The sequence below is a fragment of the Leptodactylus fuscus genome, chromosome 3, assembly GCF_031893055.1.
Source record: "Leptodactylus fuscus isolate aLepFus1 chromosome 3, aLepFus1.hap2, whole genome shotgun sequence".
NCBI lineage: Eukaryota > Metazoa > Chordata > Amphibia > Anura > Leptodactylidae > Leptodactylus > Leptodactylus fuscus.
The window spans coordinates 13,747,607-13,770,819 of NC_134267.1; the positions used below are offsets into that span (position 1 = coordinate 13,747,607).

The 23,213-nt window shown below is 47.3% G+C and overlaps 1 protein-coding gene across 2 annotated transcripts in view; it reads left to right on the plus strand.

Annotated features, from left to right (window-relative positions):
* The window catches only part of SYT14 (synaptotagmin 14), a 135,433-nt gene that overhangs the window by 97,161 nt on the left and 15,059 nt on the right, over positions 1-23,213 (plus strand). For both annotated transcript variants that reach the window (XM_075267126.1, XM_075267127.1), the window contains exon 6: positions 2,867-3,319. In XM_075267126.1, the coding sequence (XP_075123227.1) occupies positions 2,867-3,319 (453 nt within the window). The remainder of the gene's footprint in view (positions 1-2,866; positions 3,320-23,213) is intronic.

The window sequence follows — 23,213 nt, forward strand, 5'->3', positions numbered from 1 at the left end:
GTGCCCATTGTCAGCTGAAGTGCGATAGAATAGCGCCCCCTATTCTTCCTATTATTTTGACCATGAAGCTTTCTAATAATTCCTATGTATACTTGGGAACTAATATAGCAATGGTGTGAGCGAGTAGTGTTTGATCAAATACCTCGCTGCCATAGGAATGCGTGTAAGCGGCCGATCACCAAGGGGTTAAGCGCAGTGAATATTTCATGCATTTAACCCCTTGCCGCTTACACGCATTCCTATGGCAGCGAGGCATTCGATCGAATACTACTCGCTAAACACCATGGATGTAGTCCATATGGCGCCCCTGGAAATTGGGCGACAACCTCATCTTAATAAATGTCTGCAGTCCTAGAACATTAGCAAACAGTAGTATGGGTAAATAACTTAAGGTTCATGGAAAGGGTGATGGGGCAAAGGTAAATCCATGAATCCATGATAGAAAATTGGGGATAGGTCCAGCCATATCAAATTCTTCTTTTGCCCTTGCTACTCCTCAGTTAATTTAGACCTGAGGTCTGGCCCAAAATGAATGCAGAGTTCTAGTCCAGTAAATGCTCATTTTTCCTGCAGCACCCCTACAGGGGAAATGAAGAATTACACGTTTGGTGGCCTTTGAATAGATATTGAGAGGCTCGGCACCAATCCTGTTGCTGAAGCCCTTAAACACTAACAAATAATGTGTGGGCAACCAACCCAAGGGTTTTGGAGAGGGTGATAGGGCAAAACAAACCAGGTTCTCCTCAGGTCTGGATCCTTTCATAGAAGAGTGGGGTACATGAAATTCTTCTTTTGTCCTTGCTACTCCTCAATTCATTTAGGCCCAAAAAGAATCCAGAGTTTCACTAAATGCTCAATTACCCTGCAGCACCCCCACAGGAAATATAAAGAATTACACCTAAAGGGTTGTCTATGTATTGCACAAATATGTAGAGTCCTCCAACGGAGAGAGGGAGCCACTCTTTGTAGTTGTTTCGACCTCCGAGGGTTCTGAATGGTGGACCCTCATCCTTAACACCTAATAGGGTATTTGAAGTGGGTTTTCTATACCAAACAACCCCTGTAATATTCCGCACAAGTTGGATATAACCTTCTAAGAGATGGCAAATAAAGTAAATCTGTCGTAACCAAAAATAAAAGGCCTCGGAATAAAATCCGGAGCTGATTAATAATAAAAATGTCAGACGAGAGCTAAATAACCATTGCTGTCGCACTTTTTGGCCTCCACCGGTCTGAAGATCTAAGTATGTTTTAATCAAGACTTTGATGTGTATTTGTTCCCCTGAGCTCCATTTGGTAAATGTCAGGAGGTGTTTCCAAGCACAAATTGTAGGATTCCTCCTGTCTGTAAATATTGACCGGATTAGAAGCGAAATTAATGTCTGCAGTTATTACAATAATGACTGAGATGTGAGCGCCAGCGGCAGAGAAGAAGACTCACTGCAAGGAGACCTCATGGACCTAACGGGAGTCGGTCAGGTCCAAAACACCTCCCGAACCAATAATAATGCCGTGTAGGGGCCTTTAATGGGAGCAGAAATAGATCTATGGTGAATTCACAACTGTTAACTGTTGTTAACAGTTTATGGATACAATGTCATCCATGATTAATCGAAAAATAGCCAAAACCGAATGTCAACCAAAGGTCAAAGGCCCGGGCGGTTATTTCAGTTCGGTTATTATAACAATCCAAAGTTCTGCCTGCAGTTTTGTTCGGACTGAACACATCCAAATTGGAATTGCTATCGTTATATCTTCTGGTGATCAAACATAAAAATCTGTGTTACTCACCTCTCCTTGGTACCAGTGCACTCCCTGTTCTCTTTGGCACTTCTGCACGACCTGTAATTGGGCCTCAGTGGGTCATCCCGATTCAAGCATCAGAATGCTACATGACCGCTGAGACACAATGCCAGGTCTCAATGTTCCCTGACGTCAAGCGGAAGTGCTGAAGAGAACAGGCAGCCATGCCAGAGCCCAGGAGAGGTGAGTAATACTACATAATGTACCCTGGGACCTGAAGAGACCCAAAGTATAGTAGGTTCGGTTTGGCCATGTTCGGTTTGAATGAAACAAAACCAACATGCCCATCATGTACCCGTACTGTTAAAGGGGCATGGTTTAAAAGGTGCGTGATCTAAACCATCGCCATCGATCGTCATTGAGGTAAAAGACCCATTGATTTTGATTTAGGTCATCGTGTCTGGACTTTATCAACCAATGGGCCATTATCACAATGATGACATCTATATTAATTTAATTTAATTATTCGTAGTATTTAATTAAATTAATATCATTATATCCAATCGATGTCACATTTCACCGGAATCATTTGCAGCATCTCCCGCTTTCACCTTACGTAACAATTCTCGGATCATCTTAAAGGTGCAAAATCTTCAATTTGCAGCAGCGTGGCGCCCCTAACCCTACCCCCCCGAGCATTCCTTCACACCCCGACATATAATTAATAATTTCTCCATTGACTCCCATGTACCGCGGCCCTGCTGACTGCCAATCTATGTCTCTCCGACATATTCCCAAGTGATGTAGAATGTCCTGAGGCTATAACACTAATTCGGGGTATACTTAATAGTCAATTTTGACAAGTTCTTAGCTCAGGGAAGGAGCTATAATATATTCTATGAATTTCTAGAAGGTTTATTTTCAGGTCTTGTTATCCGGTCATTGTTATCTTGTACAATTTTCATGTTTTTTTGAGTTCTATTATTTTCCCTTTTTTTTTTCCCCCCCCAAAAAAAATTGACTTTCACAGACCCAGAACTGATTTATTTTTGAAAAGATCTGAAAGCGAACGCAGTAAATACATGTATGCTCCTATTTTTTTTTTATTTTTTTTTTTCCGTAGGATTTGTCAGCCAGAGGATCATCTTCACAGCTTCCTAAGTCTTTTGATCCGGAGCCAGTAGCTAAATACGGCACATTGGATGTAACTTTTGACTATGATTCACAAGAGCAGAAACTTCTTGTCACAGTGACAGCTGTCACCGACCTGCCCACACACAACAGGACTGGGAATAGTAATTCCTGGCAGGTCCATCTTGTTTTGTTACCAATGAAAAAACAGAGAGCCAAAACCGCCATCCAGAGGGGACCGTGCCCCATGTTCACCGAGACCTTCAAGTTTAATCATATAGAATCGGAAATGATTGCAAATTACGCCGTGCGATTCAGACTATACCTTGTACGTCGGATGAAGAAAGAAAGGATTGTCGGGGAAAAGGTATTTTACCTGACGAAGCTGAATCTCCAAGGGAAGTTTTCAGTCCCGGTTGTGTTAGAGCCGGCGTACAGTCTCTCGGTAAGTACGTTACAGAATAAGAATAAAATTATTTTTTAAAAAAGCTTTTACTACATAAAAAAAAAGTTGATTTGTAGTTAAAGGGATGGACCAGGATTTTTTTTAAATGTAGGATTCGTGGGGGGGCCAAATAAGTGGCCCCGTGTGGACCAGCAGTCAACGCCTATACTATGTGGTCGTGGTCTGGTATTAGAACTCAACTCTTGTTCATATCAATCTTAAGGGTAGGCCATAAAAAAATTCAAGCCAACCCCTTTAATCGTATATGATATAGCAGTGATGGTGAACTTTTTAGAGACTGAGTGCCTAAATTGCAACCCAAAACCCACTAATTTATCACAAAGTGGCAACACGGGAATTTAACCTTAATAATGTGCGGATCCACAATTGCAGACAATTACAGACTTGTGAATGGGGATTTATAGTGCTTTCTGCTCCACAGTGACCCCCCACACAGTACAAACTGCTCCACAGTGGCCTCCACACAGTATAATCTGCTGCACAGTGGCCTCCACACAGTATAATCAGCTCCACAGTGGCCTCCACACAGTATAATCAGCTCCACAGTGGCCTCCACACAGTATAATCAGCTCCACAGTGTCCCCCACACAGTATAATCAGCTCCACAGTGGCCTCCACACAGTATAATCAGCTCCACAGTGTCCCCCACACAGTATAATCAGCTCCACAGTGGCCTCCACACAGTATAATCAGCTCCACAGTGGCCTCCACACAGTATAATCAGCTCCACAGTGGCCTCCACACAGTATAATCAGCTCCACAGTGGCCTCCACACAGTATAATCAGCTCCACAGTGTCCCCCACACAGTATAATCAGCTCCACAGTGGCCTCCACACAGTATAATCAGCTCCACAGTGTCCCCCACACAGTATAATCAGCTCCACAGTGGCCTCCACACAGTATAATCAGCTCCACAGTGGCCTCCACACAGTATAATCAGCTCCACAGTGGCCTCTACACAGTATAATCAGCTCCACAGTGGCCCCCACACAGTATAATCAGCTCCACAGTGGCCTCCACACAGTATAATCAGCTCCACAGTGACCCCCATACAGTATAATCAGCTCCACAGTGGCCTCCACACAGTATAATCAGCTCCACAGTGGCCTCCACACAGTATAATCAGCTCGACAGTGACCCCCACACAGTATAATCAGCTCCACAGTGGCCTCCACACAGTATAATCAGCTCCACAGTGTCCCCCACACAGTATAATCAGCTCCACAGTGGCCTCCACACAGTATAATCAGCTCCACAGTGGCCCCCACACAGTATAATCAGCTCCACAGTGGCCTCCACACAGTATAATCAGCTCCACAGTGACCCCCATACAGTATAATCAGCTCCACAGTGGCCTCCACACAGTATAATCAGCTCCACAGTGACCCCCATACAGTATAATCAGCTCCACAGTGGCCTCCACACAGTATAATCAGCTCCATAGTGGCCTCCACACAGTATAATCAGCTCGACAGTGACCCCCACACAGTATAATTAGCTCCACAGTGGCCTCCAAACAGTATAATCAGCTCCACAGTGTCCCCCACACAGTATAATCAGCTCCACAGTGACCCCACACAGTATAATCAGCTCCACAGTGGCCTCCACACAGTATAATCAGCTCCATAGTGGCCTCCACACAGTATAATCAGCTCGACAGTGACCCCCACACAGTATAATCAGCTCCACAGTGGCCTCCACACAGTATAACCAGCTCCACAGTGACCCCACACAGTATAATTAGCTCCACAGTGGCCTCCAAACAGTATAATCAGCTCCACAGTGTCCCCCACACAGTATTATCAGCTCCACAGTGTCCCCCACACAGTATAATCAGCTCCACAGTGACCCCACACAGTATAATCAGCTCCACAGTGACCCCCACACAATACAATCTGCTGCACAGTAGCCTTCACACAGTATTGTCTGTTCCACAGATGGGTTCCACAGAGAGGACTTTGAGTACCACTTCTGGCACCCATGCCATAGGTTCGCCATCACGGCGATATAGTTTAGATCTGTTTGATTAAAATCGGTTCGGCAGTGAATTGGAGTGCTGAAAGAATACAGCGGACTCCTAGTTAGGAGTCCAGTATATTTATAAGGGGAGCCCTTGTACACGTCACCACCTACTCCGCCCTTCAGGCTGATAAATGACAGATGACTCTGTATACGTGCACACACAGCATCCTAAGGTGCTCCTGAATACACTGGACTCCTGGACCCGTAACGTTGAGTCCACTGTATCTTCCAGCTCTCCTATTAACCATACAGCATAGACAATGTTACATCAGTTTTCTGTTTTCAACCCATTGAAGAATATTTGGGTTTATAGCTTGTTTTCTGTTTGTGCATTTTCTGAAGGGTTTTACCGACAACAGGAACTCGTAGTCAGGGGGGAGGGGGCTTTGCGGTGTCCACGGATCCCACTCTCCGTCGTTCGCTTCCCCGGTTCCGAACCACAGAAAGTCCCATACAGATGTGAACCTAAACTCTTCTACACCAGAATACTGGCATTGATGTGTGGCTACATTCCCCCAATTACTTTTTATGGGGTGGGGGGGGTGGGGGGACATCCTACTGGATCTTTACCCTTTGTGAAGCCATGTCTATATTCATCTCTGACTGACATGTTGTCCAAATTTGTCTGCCCCAGCGATGGCTACGTCAAGCCGCCTGGATCCCGCTCCGCACTCTATCTCACTTCCCTGTCTTATTTAGCTTGGCCTCGCTCTAAGAAGGTCACACAAGCAATTTTGAAGCTCAAGATTTTCAGTCGAGAAAACCTGTCAGTCTCCATCAGTGACACGCACAGACGGCGTAGCCGCGGAGTGACTAGATAAGTGAATTACCTTTATCAGACCGGAGCAATTCCACTGTCAATTCCTGTGTCGATGGAAGTGATCAGTGAAGTGCATTATAAGTCATCATGTCAATCCCACCGCACTTGTCAACACTTCACAATGTAGACGTCCTCTGAAGTGCAGAAGAGTCGCATAGGGTAGGATTCAAGGCTGGATTGTGCCGTACGTACCGGCTTAACCCTGTCTACTCCATTCCCTTTCTTTTCCTTCTTTGTCCAGACGCACTGGATGGACTTTTTTGTACAGCTCGTAACTCCAACTGGGTCTGGACCATCATGAAGACTTGTTCACAAAAGCTTCCCATCAGTCCCATCCCGTCTCGGTGCCCCCTGTAGTGCACCAACCTCCCCTACAGAATCCCTCCTTGTTTATATATGCTATTTTTGCCATGATAGGGTTAATTTCCTCCTTTCTTCCGGTAGACGGCCATGTATCATAAATCTCACTCCAGTGCACCAGGGGACAGGGGAAATACATTTACGATGCATAGACTACATAGTCATCAAAGGAGATCCAATAAGTTGTATTAGCCTTAGGGCCCATTTATACGACCAAATGGGCATCCGAGTTGGGGGCCAAGTGCAGTCGGATGACATCATAGCACATTCGGTGATACAATCACGTCTATGGAGCGTCTGGACCGTTTCTGTTCCGACAACACCGAGCATAATAGGATCATCCGTGTTATCGGAGCGGATCGTGTAGAAGCCCCATTATGACCTGGCCCTGTCACTCAAAGAAGAGATGGCGGAAGGAGGGCAGTGTGGGGTGTCGCTGTTGGGAGCAACAGAATTGCTCTTGGTGCTCCAAATTGCTCATTTGAATAATGTGAAAAGAATATCTTAATAGATACAAAGAGTTGGAGTTGGTGGAGATGGTTAAAAGTATTTTTATATGGGCTGTCCGGGATAACCTGTTTTTATGGGTGAAAAAAAACAAAAACTCATGCTCACCTGTCCTTGGTGCTCCGGTGTCTCCCACCACAGTCTAGTCCTGCTGCTCCGGTGTTTTTCTTGGCCACACGTGACCGCTGAGGTCAATCTGTAAAGGACTTTGGACATCACAGTTGACCTTTGCAAGTAACCAGTGGTGTAACTACCGCCATAGCAGCGGAGGCAGCTGCCACAGGGCCCGGGACATTGGGGACCCGGTGACAGTCGCTACCGCAGCTATCATTATACTCGGGGCTCTTTTCGGACCCCCGAGTATAATGATTGGCGGACCAGGAGAGGTAAGAAACATAAAAAACATGTTACTTACCTCTCCACGATCCTGCCAGGCCTCCTTCCTGACGTCTCTGACGTCACATGAACCCGGCCTGCGTCCCGAGTCATGTGACGTCCGACGTCATTGAACAAGGAGCGGAGAAGACCGCGGAGAAGACCGCGTAGGAGCCGGGGGACAGGTAAGTAACAGTAGTTTTTTATGTTTTTATTCCCCCGGGTCTCCGATTATTATCAGAAAAGAAAAAAAGACCCCAGAGTATAATAAATGTTTATGGGTGTCCACAGTGGGGCATAATAGTGTGTGCAGGGGCCACTATGGGGTATAATACTGTCTGCAGGGGCCACTATGGGACATAATACTGTGTGCAGGGGCCATTATGGGGCATAATACTGTGTGCAGGGGCCACTATGGGGAATAATACTGTGTGCAGGGGCCACTATGGGACATAATACTGTGTGCAGGGGCCACTATGGGGGATAATACTGTGTGCAGGGGCCATTAAGGGGCATAATACTGTATGGAGGGACCGCTATGGGGGATAATACTGTGTGTAGGGGCCACTATAGGAGATAATACTGTGTGCAGGGGCTACTATGGGGGATAATACTGTGTGAAGGGGCCACTATGGGGGATAATACTGTGTGCAGGGGACACTATGGGGGATAATACTGTGTGCAGGGGCCACTATGGGGGATAATACTGTGTGCAGGGGCCACTATGGGGGATAATACTGTGTGCAGGGGCCACTATGGGGGATAATACTGTGTGCAGGGGCCACTATGGGGCATAATACTGTGTGCAGGGGACACTATGGGGGATAATACTGTGTGCAGGGGCCACTATGGGGGATAATACTGTGTGCAGGGGCCACTATGGGGGATAATACTGTGTGCAGGGGCCACTATGGGGGATAATACTGTGTGCAGGGGCCACTATGGGGGATAATACTCTATGGAGGGGCCACTATGGGGGATAATACTGTGTGCAGGGGCCACTATGGGGGATAATACTGTGTGCAGGGGCCATTAAGGGGCATAATACTGTATGGAGGGGCCGCTATGGGGGATAATACTGTGTGTAGGGGCCACTATGGGAGATAATACTGTGTGCAGGGGCCACTATGGGGGATAATACTGTGTGCAGGGGCTACTATGGGGGATAATACTGTGTACTGGGGCCACTATGGGGGATAATACTGTGTGCAGGGGCCACTAAGGGACATAATACTGTGTGCAGGGGCCACTATGGGGCATAATACTGTGTGCAGGGGCCACTAAGGGGCATAATACTGTGTGCAGGGGCCACTAAGGGGCATAATACTGTGTACAGGGGCCACTATGGGGGATAATACTGTGTGCAGGGGCCACTATGGGGGATAATACTGTGTGCAGGGGCCACTATGGGGGATAATACTGTATGGAGGGGCCGCTATGGGGGATAATACTGTGTGCAGGGGCCACTATGGGGGATAATACTGTGTGCAGGGGACACTATGGGGGATAATACTGTGTGCAGAGGCCACTATGGGACATAATACTGTGTGCAGGGGCCACTATGGGGGATAATACTGTGTGCAGGGGCCACTATGGGGGATAATACTGTGTTAAGGGGCCACTATGGGGCATAATACTGTGTGCAGGGGCCACTATGGGGGATAATACTGTGTGCAGGGGCCACTAAGGGGCATAATACTGTGTACAGGGGCCACTATGGGGGATAATACTGTGTGAAGGGGCCACTATGGGGGATAATACTGTGTGCAGGGGCCACTATGGGGGATAATACTGTGTGCAGGGGCCACTATGGGACATAATACTGTGTGCAGGGGCCACTATGGGGGATAATACTGTGTGCAGGGGACACTATGGGGGATAATACTGTGTGCAGAGGCCACTATGGGACATAATACTGTGTGCAGGGGCCACTATGGGGCATAATACTGTTTGCAGGGGCCACTAAGGGACATAATACTGTGTGCAGGGGCCACTATGGGGCATAATAGAATGCGCAGAAATGCGTAGGCGGGGGTTGGTCGAGGTCTTCGGTGTCGGTGTCGGTCGGGGGCCCCATGTCAAAAGTTCGCCACGGGGCCCCGCCATTCCTAGTTACGCCACTGCAAGTAACATTCTGGATCCTTTTCTGATTGGCCTCAGTGATCACGTATGGCGGGGACTTCCACCAAAACAAAACACTAGAGGAGGACCGGACTGCGGTGGGAGACACAGGAGCACTGGGGACAGGTAAGTATGGGCGCCTAAAGTAAATAAGGGTCCTACTTTGCCTGGACCTACGTCTATGTCAACCTACAGCCATCGTTCCCTGCGATATCCGGTGTGGATTTCTATGACATGACAGTAGTTTCCCTGCGGTGGAATCCCCGGTTTGAATCAATGAGCTTTGGTAATACATAATAAATAAACCCTCCTCATAGTGTAAAAGCGTTCATGGAAGGATCAGAGCAAACTCTCAAGTCAAAAAAAAATCTCATTACAGCCCTTCAGTAAATAAATCCTGTGTTTCTGAAGCCGCTAAGCTCATCCTTTGTCAATAAAAGAAATCACATTTGCATTTCAGAATTATTTCTGGAGTAAAACCTGCGTGTGACTGATTAGGCGAAAGCGAATAACATCAGCGCTCATCATCCTCCGAGGGCGCTACGGCGCTACATTACAGGCTGCCATTGTGCGCGCCGCACTGTAAAACACTACTAATGCAATTAAAATACAACCTGCAATGTCGCGAGGAGATAAGATGATTATCCCCGTATACAGAAAGCTCAGACAAGCGCAACAGCCGCAACGTGCTAATACACAGGTACCACAGTCATAGAAGACGCAACCACCGGTCCAGCGCGTCATACCGCTCCTCTGGCTTATATAGGGAGATCTGAACAGTAACGAGGGGGCCTGGTTTGGTAAAGTCCGTGTTAGAGATAAGGTCACCCTTGGTAAAGTCCGTGTTAGAGATAAGGTCACCCTTGGGAGATTTGTGACGCAAATTTTCACAATGTTCGTTTACCTGTTTAATGAAACAGAATGTAAGACGAGGTCTCTACCGGCCCCGGAATATGAAAAGCGGAGGTGCCGAAACATAATAACGTTATACTCACCTTCCCTTGGGCTCCCTCGTGGCGTCTAGCACTGTAATTGGGCTCCAGTGGTTCCCAACATCATGGCACCTCTACACAAGAGCGCCCCATGTGACCACGGAGGTACAATGACAGGCCTCGGTGATGCCCTGGGGCTCGTGACGTCACCCAGGAGACCATAAGAGGACCCCAAGGGACCAACGGATGTCACAAGTAAGGTGAGTATAAGTGTTTATTATATTTCCGGCCCTCACCTGGGCGTACATATGTTATACTCTGAGTAGGGTTGAGCGATCGGGATCGGAAAAGATCGGATTCCGATCGGCGATCGAGTAAATTTCACGATCGCGATCGGAATTCCGACCGATCTTTTCCAGCGAGATCGAGGTCGGAGGTTATCTCAAGATCGGCTCAACCCTAAGGGTGAGTTCACACGGAGTAACGTGCCGCGTGATGTGGCACGTAGACGCCGCGTGAGCTTTTGCGGGCCGTATACGCTCCCATTGATTTCAGTGGGAGCCGGGATCGTATACACGGCGCTATTTTGCGATCGCAAGATCGGCTCAACCCTAACTCTGAGGTCTGAAGAATCCCCAGAATATAATAGTAATTCATCAATGGTGAACCCCAAAAGTGTCAGGTTCGGGGCAAACCCAAAGCTTTTGGCAATTTTAGGAAGTATCCGGTTCACTCCAACCTGGGTCACTCATCTTTATTCTGTAACTTTTTTTAATTTAGTTAAATGGCCACTATAAGCAGAGAAAAATGCTTCTTTCTCCTCTTGCTCCCCCTCGCTCTGCTAAATTGACTTTGACTCTGAGAATTCTGCTATATCCATTTTGAGATTTAGTGTAGGTCACCTAACTCAGATTACACCTGCCTATAGAAGTCTATGGTGAGTAGAGGGGAAGGAGTGAGCATAAGGAGAGAAAAATAGGTGCAGAAACATAGGTTGCATGGGATCCTAGGGCTAAATTGGAATATTTTTGCTACATCCGCCCGGTCAGTACTTCTCTTTATATGTCCCGCACGGTCCTGTAGCTGTGGAGGAAGAGAGAAAAAGTTATGGAGCTGATTCTCCTCTACTTACTGTGTGCAGTGTACAGCAAGCAGAGGGGAAAACTGTTACAGCGTAGTAATGGCCATAGGTAGTGAGTAGACTGAAAAAGACTGATTGAGGTCTATGGGAGAGTTTACTAGACAAGGTCTGTGCCAGGAGGTCGGGTAGATTGGAGTACACTGTGACATCATCTATTGTCAGTAGTGATGCCATGATGGGTCAGTGGTGTTATCTACAGAGGTGTTATCTTCTATTGTAAAGCTACATTCACACAACAGTGATTAATGGCCGCGTGATGGACATTCATTTAATGGACGTCACATAGCAGCAATATCAGTGAATACAGACTATTTACATGACCATTATCTTGACAGTCTGTTGTCACGACATAGGTCGTATCCTATTTTTTGGCCATTTTCACAAGTCCCTCTGAGAGGTATGGTGGGATCTGCGAACACGGGCGCCCCTCTTGTGCAAGATAGATATTTCACATCTTGGTCATACCGCTGCAAAGAAAATCCTTATAGAATTGGCAGGTGTCAGTCTATGGTTAGGCTTAGTGGCCAGAGTAACAATGCAGAATTTATTATATATATAATATAATATAATATAATATATATATGCATATATATATTACCAAGCACAGTGCCATCCATGTCGTGGTGGCTGTCCTTGGTACTACACATAGTGCTGTCCCAATCACTTGAATGGGACAGGGTTGTAGTAAGCGCTACAGTTCCAAGCATGGTGGCTTCAAAATGGACAGCACCCTGCCTGTAAAGCAATGAACCGTGCCATGGTCTACCGAACTGATCAGACAGGTTCTAAGCGTCGGACCTCCAACAGTCCAATATTGATCCTCTACCCTACAGATAGGACATCAATACGAAATATTGATGACCTATCCTATCGCTGTACGGAGCGGCCCTACCCTCATGTCCGTTTTTACGCCCCAGTCGAAATATTTATAAAGTAGACACAATATCTTCCTCTCTGTCTGGTCTATCACTGACTTCTACAACAATGCGTTTAACCCCACTTATTTCTCATCTCCTCGTCTCTTATGAATTTTGCATGAACCCTTCACCAGTCCTGCCACCGAGCGTTTCGCCGCCTCTATATTTTATTTATCTGATTATATTTTGTGTTGTATTTAAGTATTCCGGATCCACAGAACATTCTTTTGCATTGTTGTATCCTCGTCCTACATTCCAATCCATTTTTCCTATAATTGATTTATGTATGAATAATGCAGTGTCAGATTATGGCGCATACAAAACACCGGCCTTAGCAATCTGATTTGTATTTTAAGCAGCTGCTCGAAACACATAACAGTTGCCTCCGACTGCAGAATCGCTTGTAATAGTGGCATAATATCTTCTCTGCTAGAGCCGGATGATATACGGGGGGAAAGAAAGAGAAAATTCAGAATTACTTTCGTGATGACTTTCGAAACGCGTGACTACTTTTTTACAGTCCAAACAAACCTCAAAACAATACAAACGTGGATAAAAAAAACAATACACGACACTTTAAGGCTGAGGCCACACGTTGCGGAAACGTGACTTTATTTTTTTAATGTAGATTGTGAGCCCCATAGAGAGATCACAATGTACATTTTTTAATAAAAAAAATTCCTACCAGTATGTCTTTGTAGAATGGGAAGAAATCCACGCAAACACGGGGAGAACATGCAAACTCCTTGCAGATGTTGTTCCTGGCGAGATTCGAACCCAGGACTTCAGCATTGCAAGGCTACAGTGCTAACCACCGAGGCACCGTGTTCCCCGGGAAATGCAACTTTTTTGTTGTTGCAGATTTTGCTGCATTTTTTTGAGCCAAGGCCAAGAAAGGAATGGGAAATATCTAGGACGTTCTTCTACTTGTCCCTTTGGCTTTGGCTCAAAAACATGCAGCAAAATTTGCAATAAAAAAGCTGCATTTCCGCAACAGGGAGCCACAGCCAAAAAAATACATTTTTTTTTTCTTGCAAATTTTTAGATTTTTGTTCAGGGGATAAAATGTAAATAAAACTATATAAATTTGGTATCCCCGGAATTATAATTGTAAAAATCCTGAATACAACATGGAGATGCTCCAAAATCAATGACCATCTGTAGGAAAACATACCTATTAGGTACTGCCGCGCTAAGGCCGTCCGGGCTGGAACTGCCGCGCTAAAGTGCTGCGGGAGTAACCGCGGTGTGATTGCATTACAGTTCTTTCCACAGCGCTTTGTACAGAAAGGTTCACAGAGTTTTCCTCCACGGACTTTCTGTTACAATTATATCTACGGAGAAGCCGCCGGCGTTTCCGTAGATATAATTGACATCCTGCGATTTTCAAAACCGCGACGTGAGATTTTAACTGCAAAGTGGGGATGGGATTCGTATGTACCGGCATCCAGTCGCGCACTCCACTCCAGATTAGGCCCAAGGAATGGGCCTAGGAGGGAGTGTCTTCAGGCCGAATCGCGATCTTGCTCCCAGAAAAAAACACCTAACCGGTCAGGATTTTGAGACGGATATTTTTTGGTAACGATGTAAGTTTAGTGCATTCATAGTAAGCATTCACACTGCGCCTCCACTGCATACTACTATATAACGGCACCAAAAAGAGAGCACCACCTCCACCTATTTCAACTCTTTGCACCCTACAATAGCTGCTGCTCCATTGATTCCAGTGCATTTGGATTTTTTCCTAGCTCCCCCACCATTCCTGAGCAATTAAGTGTTGTTAGTTTCAGTACGTAATATACTAATTAGGCTTCCTACTGTTATGGGGGTGGTCCCTGTCGTCCGCTACAGCCCAGGACCACCCACCTAAAAGGCATGGAACCTACTGGGTGTGGAAAATACCAGCACTGAATGCTCAGGAATGGTGGGGGCTGGAGCAAAAATTCCAGCTGTATGAAGTCGGTGGAGATGGAGAGGATTTCTTAACCCTTTACATACGACATACAGCGTACCGGTGACTATATACCACCTGTGTATTACATATTTCAGTAGCAATCATCGCCAAAGCTTTTCATTTCTGTCTGATCCCTTCCCAAGTTTCACCGTCATTATGCAAAACAACAACGTATACGGTATATACCTCAGTGAACACTCAAGGCTTTGTGGCGGGAGGCTTTGTGACAGTCAAGCTGCTCTCTAATCTGAATGTGTAGGCAGTCGGGTTTTAGTAGCCACATCAAATAAAAGCCACGCTCTGAATAATTTATGGAAAATGTTAAGGCAAGATAAGCCAAGCACCCCATGGTCAGGTTTTTCTTGTAAGCTCGGCATGTCACCGAGCTTACAATACATTGCTTTGTTTCCCGCCTAAGAAACACCAACCAGATATATGTAATAAGATACAGCATCGAGTCTTCGAGCGACGCAGGTCGGAAAGCGGTAATTAGCTAAGACGACGTGTAAGAACATTGGAGTTCCTCGCTCCGTACTCCATACCCATGTACCATTACCCAAGATGAACCTTGGCCACCACCTCAAGAGGATTTTCTACCGGATGGGAAAAGTTGACATTGTCGGTAAAAAAAAAAATATCCGTCTCCGATGTGCTAATGATTGTTTGTTTCCAAAGAACATATCTGCAGGGAAATGATCTCGGCTACCCAAGGTTATCCTATAGATGGAGTCATTCTAGCTCAGGCTATGACTGATACCTCCTTTGTTCTACCTGTCAGGTGATAGACAAGCGCAGGTTATTTGGAATTCCTATTTTGTGACTCATCGGTAAAAATGATCCATGCTGTATTGTTATAGGCGGCGTTCCAGCAAGTAAAATATGCTGCGAATTATAGGTAGATTTAAAAGGACCCCATATATAAATTTTTGTGACTTTACCTACTTTACCTCCTTTGTGGCCTACCTATGCTTCCCGGTGCTGATCTTGAACTGCAAAGACTGGCATGGGGGTAGGGGGGGCGTAGCTACAATAACAATTCATTATACCATAGTAATGTAGACAGAATAGTAGAAAAAATCCTTTGCATTATAGCATTTATAATCTGGCACTGTCCTGTTATATCGACAATACATGCATAGTACATACACAAACAGAGGTTGGCCAAAATAACTAATAGAGATGAGCGAACACTAAAATGTTCGAGGTTCGAAATTCGATTCGAACAGCCGCTCAATGTTCGTGTGTTCGAACGGGTTTCGAACCCCATTATAGTCTATGGGGAACAGATACTCGTTAAGGGGGAAACCCAAATCCGTGTCTGGAGGGTCACCAAGTCCACTATGACACCCCAGGAAATGATGCCAACACCTCTGGAATGACACTGGGACAGCAGGGGAAGCATGTCTGGGGGCATCTAACACACCAAAGACCCTCTATTACCCCAACATCACAGCCTAACAACTACACACTTTACACACTCAATACCACCTCTCTGACAGTAGGAAAACACCTTGAAACATGTGTATTTGGCACTTGCAGTGAGGAGAGCTTGTCACCAGCAGTGAATTTGGCCCTTGTAGTAAGTTGAGGTTGGCACCAACATTTGTTTTGAAAATCAGGGTGGATTGAGCCTCTAACCAGCAGAGTTTGGGCAAATTCATGGTGGAGGGAGCCTCTAAAAACCCCAGTTTGGACCAATTCATGGTGGAGGGAGCCTCTAAAAATCCCAGTTTGGACCAATTCATGGTGGAGGGAGCCTCTAAAAACCCCAGTTTGGACCAATTCATGATGGAGGGAGCCTCTAACCAGCCCAGTTTGGGCAAATTCATGGTGGAGGGAGCCTCTAAACAGCCCAGTTTGGGCAAATTCATGGTGGAGGGAGCCTCTAAAAAACCCCCAGTTTGGACCAATTCATGGTGGAGGCAGCCTCTAAACAGCCCAGTTTGGACCAATTCATGGTGGAGGGAGCCTCTAAACAGCCCAGTTTGGGCAAATTCATGGTGGAGGGAGCCTCTAAAAACCCCAGTTTGGACCAATTCATGGTGGAGGGAGCCTCTAAACAGCCCAGTTTGGGCAAATTCATGGTGGAGGGAGCCTCTAAAAACCCCCAGTTTGGACCAATTCATGGTGGAGGGAGCCTCTAAACAGCTCAGTTTGGGCAAATTCATGGTGGAGGGAGCCTCTAAACAGCCCAGTTTGGGCAAATTCATGGTGGAGGGAGCCTCTAAAAACCCCAGTTTGGACCAATTCATGGTGGAGGGAGCCTCTAAAACCCCCCAGTTTGGACCAATTCATGGTGGAGGGAGCCTCTAAAAACCCCCAGTTTGGACCAATTCATGGTGGAGGGAGCCTCTAAACAGCCCAGTTTGGGCAAATTCATGGTGGAGGGAGCCTCTAAAAAGCCCAGTTTGGACCAATTCAGGGTGGAGGGAGCCTCTAAAAACCCCAGTTTGGACCAATTCATGGTGGAGGGAGCCTCTAAAAACCCCAGTTTGGACCAATTCATGATGGAGGGAGCCTCTAAACAGCCCAGTTTGGGCAAATTCATGGTGGAGGGAGCCTCTAAAAACCCCAGTTTGGACCAATTCATGGTGGAGGGAGCCTCTAAACAGTTCAGTTTGGGCAAATTCATGGTGGAGGGAGCCTCTAAACAGCCCAGTTTGGGCAAATTCATGGTGGAGGGAGCCTCTAAAAACCCCAGTTTGGACCAATTCATGGTGGAGGGAGCCTCTAAAAACCCCAGTTTGGACCAATTCATGGTGGAGGGAGCCTCTAAACAGCCCAGTTTGGACCAATTCATGGTGGAGGGAGCCTCTAAAAACCCCAGTTTGGACCAATTCATGGTGGAGGGAGCCTCTAAACAGCCCAGTTTGGACCAATTCATGGTGGAGGGAGCCTCTAAAAACCCCAGTTTGGACCAATTCATGGTGGAGGGAGCCTCTAAACAGTCCAGTTTGGGCAAATTCATGGTGGAGGGAGCCTCTAACCAGCCCAGTTTGGACCAATTCATGGTGGAGGGAGCCTCTAAAAACCCCAGTTTGGACCAATTCATGATGGAGGGAGCCTCTAACCAGCCCAGTTTGGACCAATTCATGGTGGAGGGAGCCTCTAAAAACCCCAGTTTGGACCAATTCATGGTGGAGGGAGCCTCTAAACAGCCCAGTTTGGACCAATTCATGGTGGAGGGAGCCTCTAAAAACCCCAGTTTGGACCAATTCATGGTGGAGGGAGCCGCTAAACAGCCCAGTTTGGACCAATTCATGGTGGAGGGAGCCTCTAACCAGCAGAGTTGGTGGAAATCAGGGTGGAGGGAGCCTCTAACCAGCAGAGTTGTGGGAAAGCAGGGTGGAGGGAGCCTCTAACCAGCAGAGTTGGTGGAAATCAGGGTGGAGGGAGCCTCTAACCAGCAGAGTTGTGGGAAAGCAGGGTGGAGGGAGCCTCTAACCAGCAGAGTTGTGGGAAAGCAGGGTGGAGGGAGCCTCTAACCAGCAGAGTTGTGGGAAAGCAGGGTGGAGGGAGCCTCTAACCAGCAGAGTTGGTGGAAATCAGGGTGGAGGGAGCCTCTAACCAGCAGAGTTGGGGGAAATCAGGGTGGAGGGAGCCTAGTATTAGCAGAATTGTGCAACGCTTATGGTGGATGAGTATGAGGATGCGGAGGAATTGGAGAGGTTGAGTACAGACATGGACTTTCATGTTGGGGTGCTTTACACAGGTGGGCACAAAAATGAAGGCTCTATCCAGTGGTGGTTCATTTTTATCAAAGTGAGCCGGTCGGCACTCTCAGCTGACAGACGGGTGCGCTTGTCAGTGATGATGCCACCGGCTGCACTGAACACCCTCTCAGATAGGACGCTGGTGGCAGGACAGGACAGCACCTCCAAGGCATATAGGGCAAGTTCAAGCCACAGGTCCAACTTCGACACCCAATACGTGTAGGGCGCAGAGGGGTCGGAAAGGTATTCCCGCAACATGCGCCTATACTTCTCACGCCTGGTGACACTAGGACCCTCCGTGGCGGCACTTTGGCGAGGGGGTGCCATCAAGGTGTCCCAGGCCTTAGACAGTGTGCCCCTCGTTTGTGTGGACCGGTGAGAACTTGGTTGCCTACTGGAGGAACTGCCCTCCCTGCCGCCAACGTCACATGCTGGAAACATCTCCATCATATTCTGCACCAATTGCCTGTGGCAAGCATTGATGCGATTGGCCCTCCCCTCTACCGGAATAAAAGACGAGATGTTGTTTTTATACCGGGGGTCAAAGATAGCAAAGATCTAGTACTGGTTGTCCTCCATGATTTTGACAATACGCTTGTCGGTTGTAAAGCACCCCAACATGAACTCAGCCATGTCTGCCACAGTGTTAGTTGGCATGACTCCTCTGGCCCCACCGGAAAGTTCAATCTCCATTTCCTCCTCATCCTCCATGTCTACCCATCCGCGCTGCAACAATGGGACGATTCGAAGTTGCCCGGAAGCCTCCTGTATCACCATCACATCATCGGACAACTCTTCTTCCTCCTCCTCCTCCTCCTCCTCCTCCTCCTCCATTAAACGCGATGAAGCGGACAGATGTGTGGACCTACTCTCCAGCTGTGACGGATCGGATGCTATCCCTAACTCCTCTGTGTGATCTGAGTTATCCCTGATGTCAATCAGGGATTCTCTCAGAACACACAAGAGCGGGATTGTAAGGCTCACCATCGCATCCTCAGAGCTCACCCTCCTTGTGGACTCCTCAAAGACCCGTAGGATGTCACAAAGGTCTCTCATCCATGGCCACTCATGGATGTGAAACTGAGGCAGCTGATTTTGTGGCACCCTAGGGTTTTGTAGCTGGTATTCCATCAAAGGTCTCTGCTGCTCAACCACTCTATTCAACATCTGAAACGTTGAGTTCCAGCGTGTGGGGACGTCGCACAAAAGCCGGTGTTGTGGCACATGCAGGCGTTGCTGGAGAGATTTTAAGCTAGCAGTGGCTACTGTCGACTTGCGAAAGTGGGCGCACATGCGCCGCACTTTCACCAGTAGCTCTGGAACATTGGGGTAGCTCTTTAGGAAACGTTGCACCACTAGGTTGAAGACGTGGGCCAGGCATGGAACATGTTGGAGTCCGGCAAGCTCCAGAGCTGCTACCAGGTTCCGGCCGTTATCACAAACGACCATGCCTGGGCCCAGGTGCAGCGGCTCAAACCATATTGCCGTCTCATCGAGGAGGGCATCCCTCACCTCGGAGGCAGTGTGCTGTCTGTCCCCCAAGCTGATCAGCTTCAGCACAGCCTGCTGACGTCTACCAACGCCAGTGCTGCAACGTTTCCAACTCGTAGCTGGGGTCAATCTAACAGCGGAGGAGGAGGCGGTGGCGGAGGAGGAGGCGGTGGCGGAGGAGGAGGCGGTAGAGGAGGAGGAGGAGGGGGGTGTTCTTCTCGTGTCCCTGCCAGGAATGTTAGGCGGGGAGACGAGGTACACCGGGCCAGTTTGGGAAGCAGTCCCAGCCTCAACTACATTCACCCAGTGTGCCGTCAGTGAAATGTAGCGTCCCTGTCCGCATGCACTTGTCCACGCGTCGGTGGTCAAGTGGACCTTTGTGCAAAGCGCGGAACTAAGGGCCCGCCTGATGTTGAGTGACACGTGCTGGTGCAAGGCGGGGACGGCACACCGGGAGAAGTAGTGACGGCTAGGGACGGCATAGCGAGGTGCCGCAGTTGCCATCAGGTCCAGGAAGGCGGGAGTTTCAACAAGCCGGAACGCCAACATCTCCTGGGCCAGCAGTTTAGCGATGTTGGCGTTCAAGGCTTGCGCGTGTGGGTGGTTAGCAGTGTATTTCTGCCGCCGCTCCAATGTCTGAGAGATGGTGGGTTGTTGTAAAGAAGCGCCTGATGGTGCCTTTGATGGTGCAGGAGAAGGAGATAAGACAGGAACAGGGGAGGATGAGGGAGAAGTCAACAAAGTGGCGGAGGCAGATGAAGTGGTGTCCTGGCTCGTCCTCTGGAGTGCATCGCCAGCACAGTCAGCAGTGGCAGTGGCAGAGGCAGAGGCAGTGGCAGAGGCAGTGGCAGTGGCGTGAACGGCAGGCGGCCTTTGTCCTGCCGTTGCTGCCTGCCACTGATTCCAGTGCTTGGATTCCAAATGACGGCGCATTGAAGTGGTGGACAGGTTGCTCTTCTCAGAGCCCCTAATCAATTTCGAGAGGCAAATTGTGCAGACAACACTATATCTGTCCTCGGCGCATTCCTTGAAAAAACTCCACACCTTCGAGAAACGTGCCCTCGAGGTGGGAGTTTTTCGGGGCTGGGTACGAACTGGAACATCTTGGGAGATTCCGGGTGTGGCCTGGCTTCGCCTAAGCTGCTGACCTCTGCCTCTGCCTCTAGCTACCCTTTTTGGTGCTGCATCTGCCTCAACATCCACACTACTTTCCCCGCTTGACATCCCCCCTGTCCAGGTCGGGTCAGTGTCCTCATCATCCACCACTTCCTCTTCCAACTCCTGTCTCATCTCCTCCTCCCTCACAATGCGCCGGTCAACTGGATGCCCTGACGGCAACTGCGTCACATCATCGCCGATGAGGGTGGGTTGCTGGTCATCCACCACCAAATCGAACGGAGATGGAGGAGACTCTAGTGTTTGAGCATCTGGACACAGATGCTCCTCTGTTAGGTTCGTGGAATCGTGACGTGGAGAGGCAGGTTGAGGGACAATGAAAGGAGCGGAGAACAGCTCTGGGGAGCAGGGACAGTTGGGGTTATTGTTCTGTGAAGCTTGGGAATTTTGGGAGGAAGGAGGACAAGACTGTTGGGTAATAGGAGGAGAGGAGGCAGAGTCTGACTGGCTGCTGGACAATGTGCTGTAAGCGTTCTCTGACAGCCATTGCAAGACCTGTTCCTGGTTCTCGGGCCTACTAAGGTTTGTACCCTGCAGTTTAGTTAATGTGGCAAGCAACCCTGGCACTGTGGAGTGGCGCAATGCTTGCTGCCCCACAGGAGTAGGCACGGGACGCCCTGTGGCTTCACTGCTACCTTGTCCCCAGAACCATTCCCCCGACCTCGCCCACGGCCTCGTCCACATCCCTTTCCGGGAGCCTTGCGCATTTTGAATTCCCAGTTAGAAATTGGCACTATATACCAGTAGCAAAAATTGTGGGTGCACGTAACCCCAATATATTCTTTGAATTCCCAGTCAGACAATGGCACTATATACCAGTAGCAAGAAATGAGGGTATTTATAACCCCAATATATTCTTTGAATTACCAGTCAGAAACTGGCACTATATGGCAGTAGCAAGAAATGAGGGTATTTATAACCCCAATATATTCTTTGAATTCCCAGTCAGACAATGGCTCTATATACCAGTAGCAAGAAATGAGGGTATTTGTAACCCCAATATATTCTTTGAATTCCCAGTCAGACAATGGCACTATATACCAGTAGCAAAAATTGTGGGTGCACGTAACCCCAATATATTCTTTGAATTACCAGTCAGAAACTGGCACTATATGGCAGTAGCAAGAAATGAGGGTATTTGTAACCCCAATATATTCTTTGAATTCCCAGTCAGACAATGGAACTATATACCAGTAGCAAGAAATGAGGGTATTTATAACCCCAATATATTCTTTGAATTCCCAGTCAGACAATGGCACTATATACCAGTAGCAAGAAATGAGGGTATTTGTAACCCCAATATATTCTTTGAATTCCCAGTCAGACAATGGCACTATATACCAGTAGCAAGAAATGAGGGTATTTGTAACCCCAATATATTCTTTGAATTCCCAGTCAGACAATGGCACTATATACCAGTAGCAAGAAATGAGGGTATTTGTAACCCCAATATATTCTTTGAATTCCCAGTGAGACAATGGCACTATATACCAGTAGCAAAAATTGTGGGTGCACGTAACCCCAATATATTCTTTGAATTACCAGTCAGAAACTGGCACTATATGGCAGTAGCAAGAAATGAGGGTATTTGTAACCCCAATATATTCTTTGAATTCCCAGTCAGACAATGGCACTATATACCAGTAGCAAGAAATGAGGGTATTTATAACCCCAATATATTCTTTGAATTACCAGTCAGAAACTGGCACTATATGGCAGTAGCAAGAAATGAGGGTATTTATAACCCCAATATATTCTTTGAATTCCCAGTCAGACAATGGCACTATATACCAGTAGCAAGAAATGAGGGTATTTATAACCCCAATATATTCTTTGAATTACCAGTCAGAAACTGGCACTATATACCAGTAGCAAGAAATGAGGGTATTTGTAACCCCAATATATTCTTTGAATTCCCAGTCAGACAATGGCACTATATACCAGTAGCAAGAAATGAGGGTATTTATAACCCCAATATATTCTTTGAATTCCCAGTCAGACAATGGCACTATATACCAGTAGCAAAAATTGTGGGTGCACGTAACCCCAATATATTCTTTGAATTACCAGTCAGAAACTGGCACTATATGGCAGTAGCAAGAAATGAGGGTATTTGTAACCCCAATATATTCTTTGAATTCCCAGTCAGACAATGGCACTATATACCAGTAGCAAGAAATGAGGGTATTTATAACCCCAATATATTCTTTGAATTCCCAGTCAGACAATGGCACTATGTACCAGTAGCAAAAATTGTGGGTGCACATAACCCCAATATATTCTTTGAATTCCCAGTCAGACAATGGCACTATATGGCAGTAGCAAAAATAGTGGGTGTATATA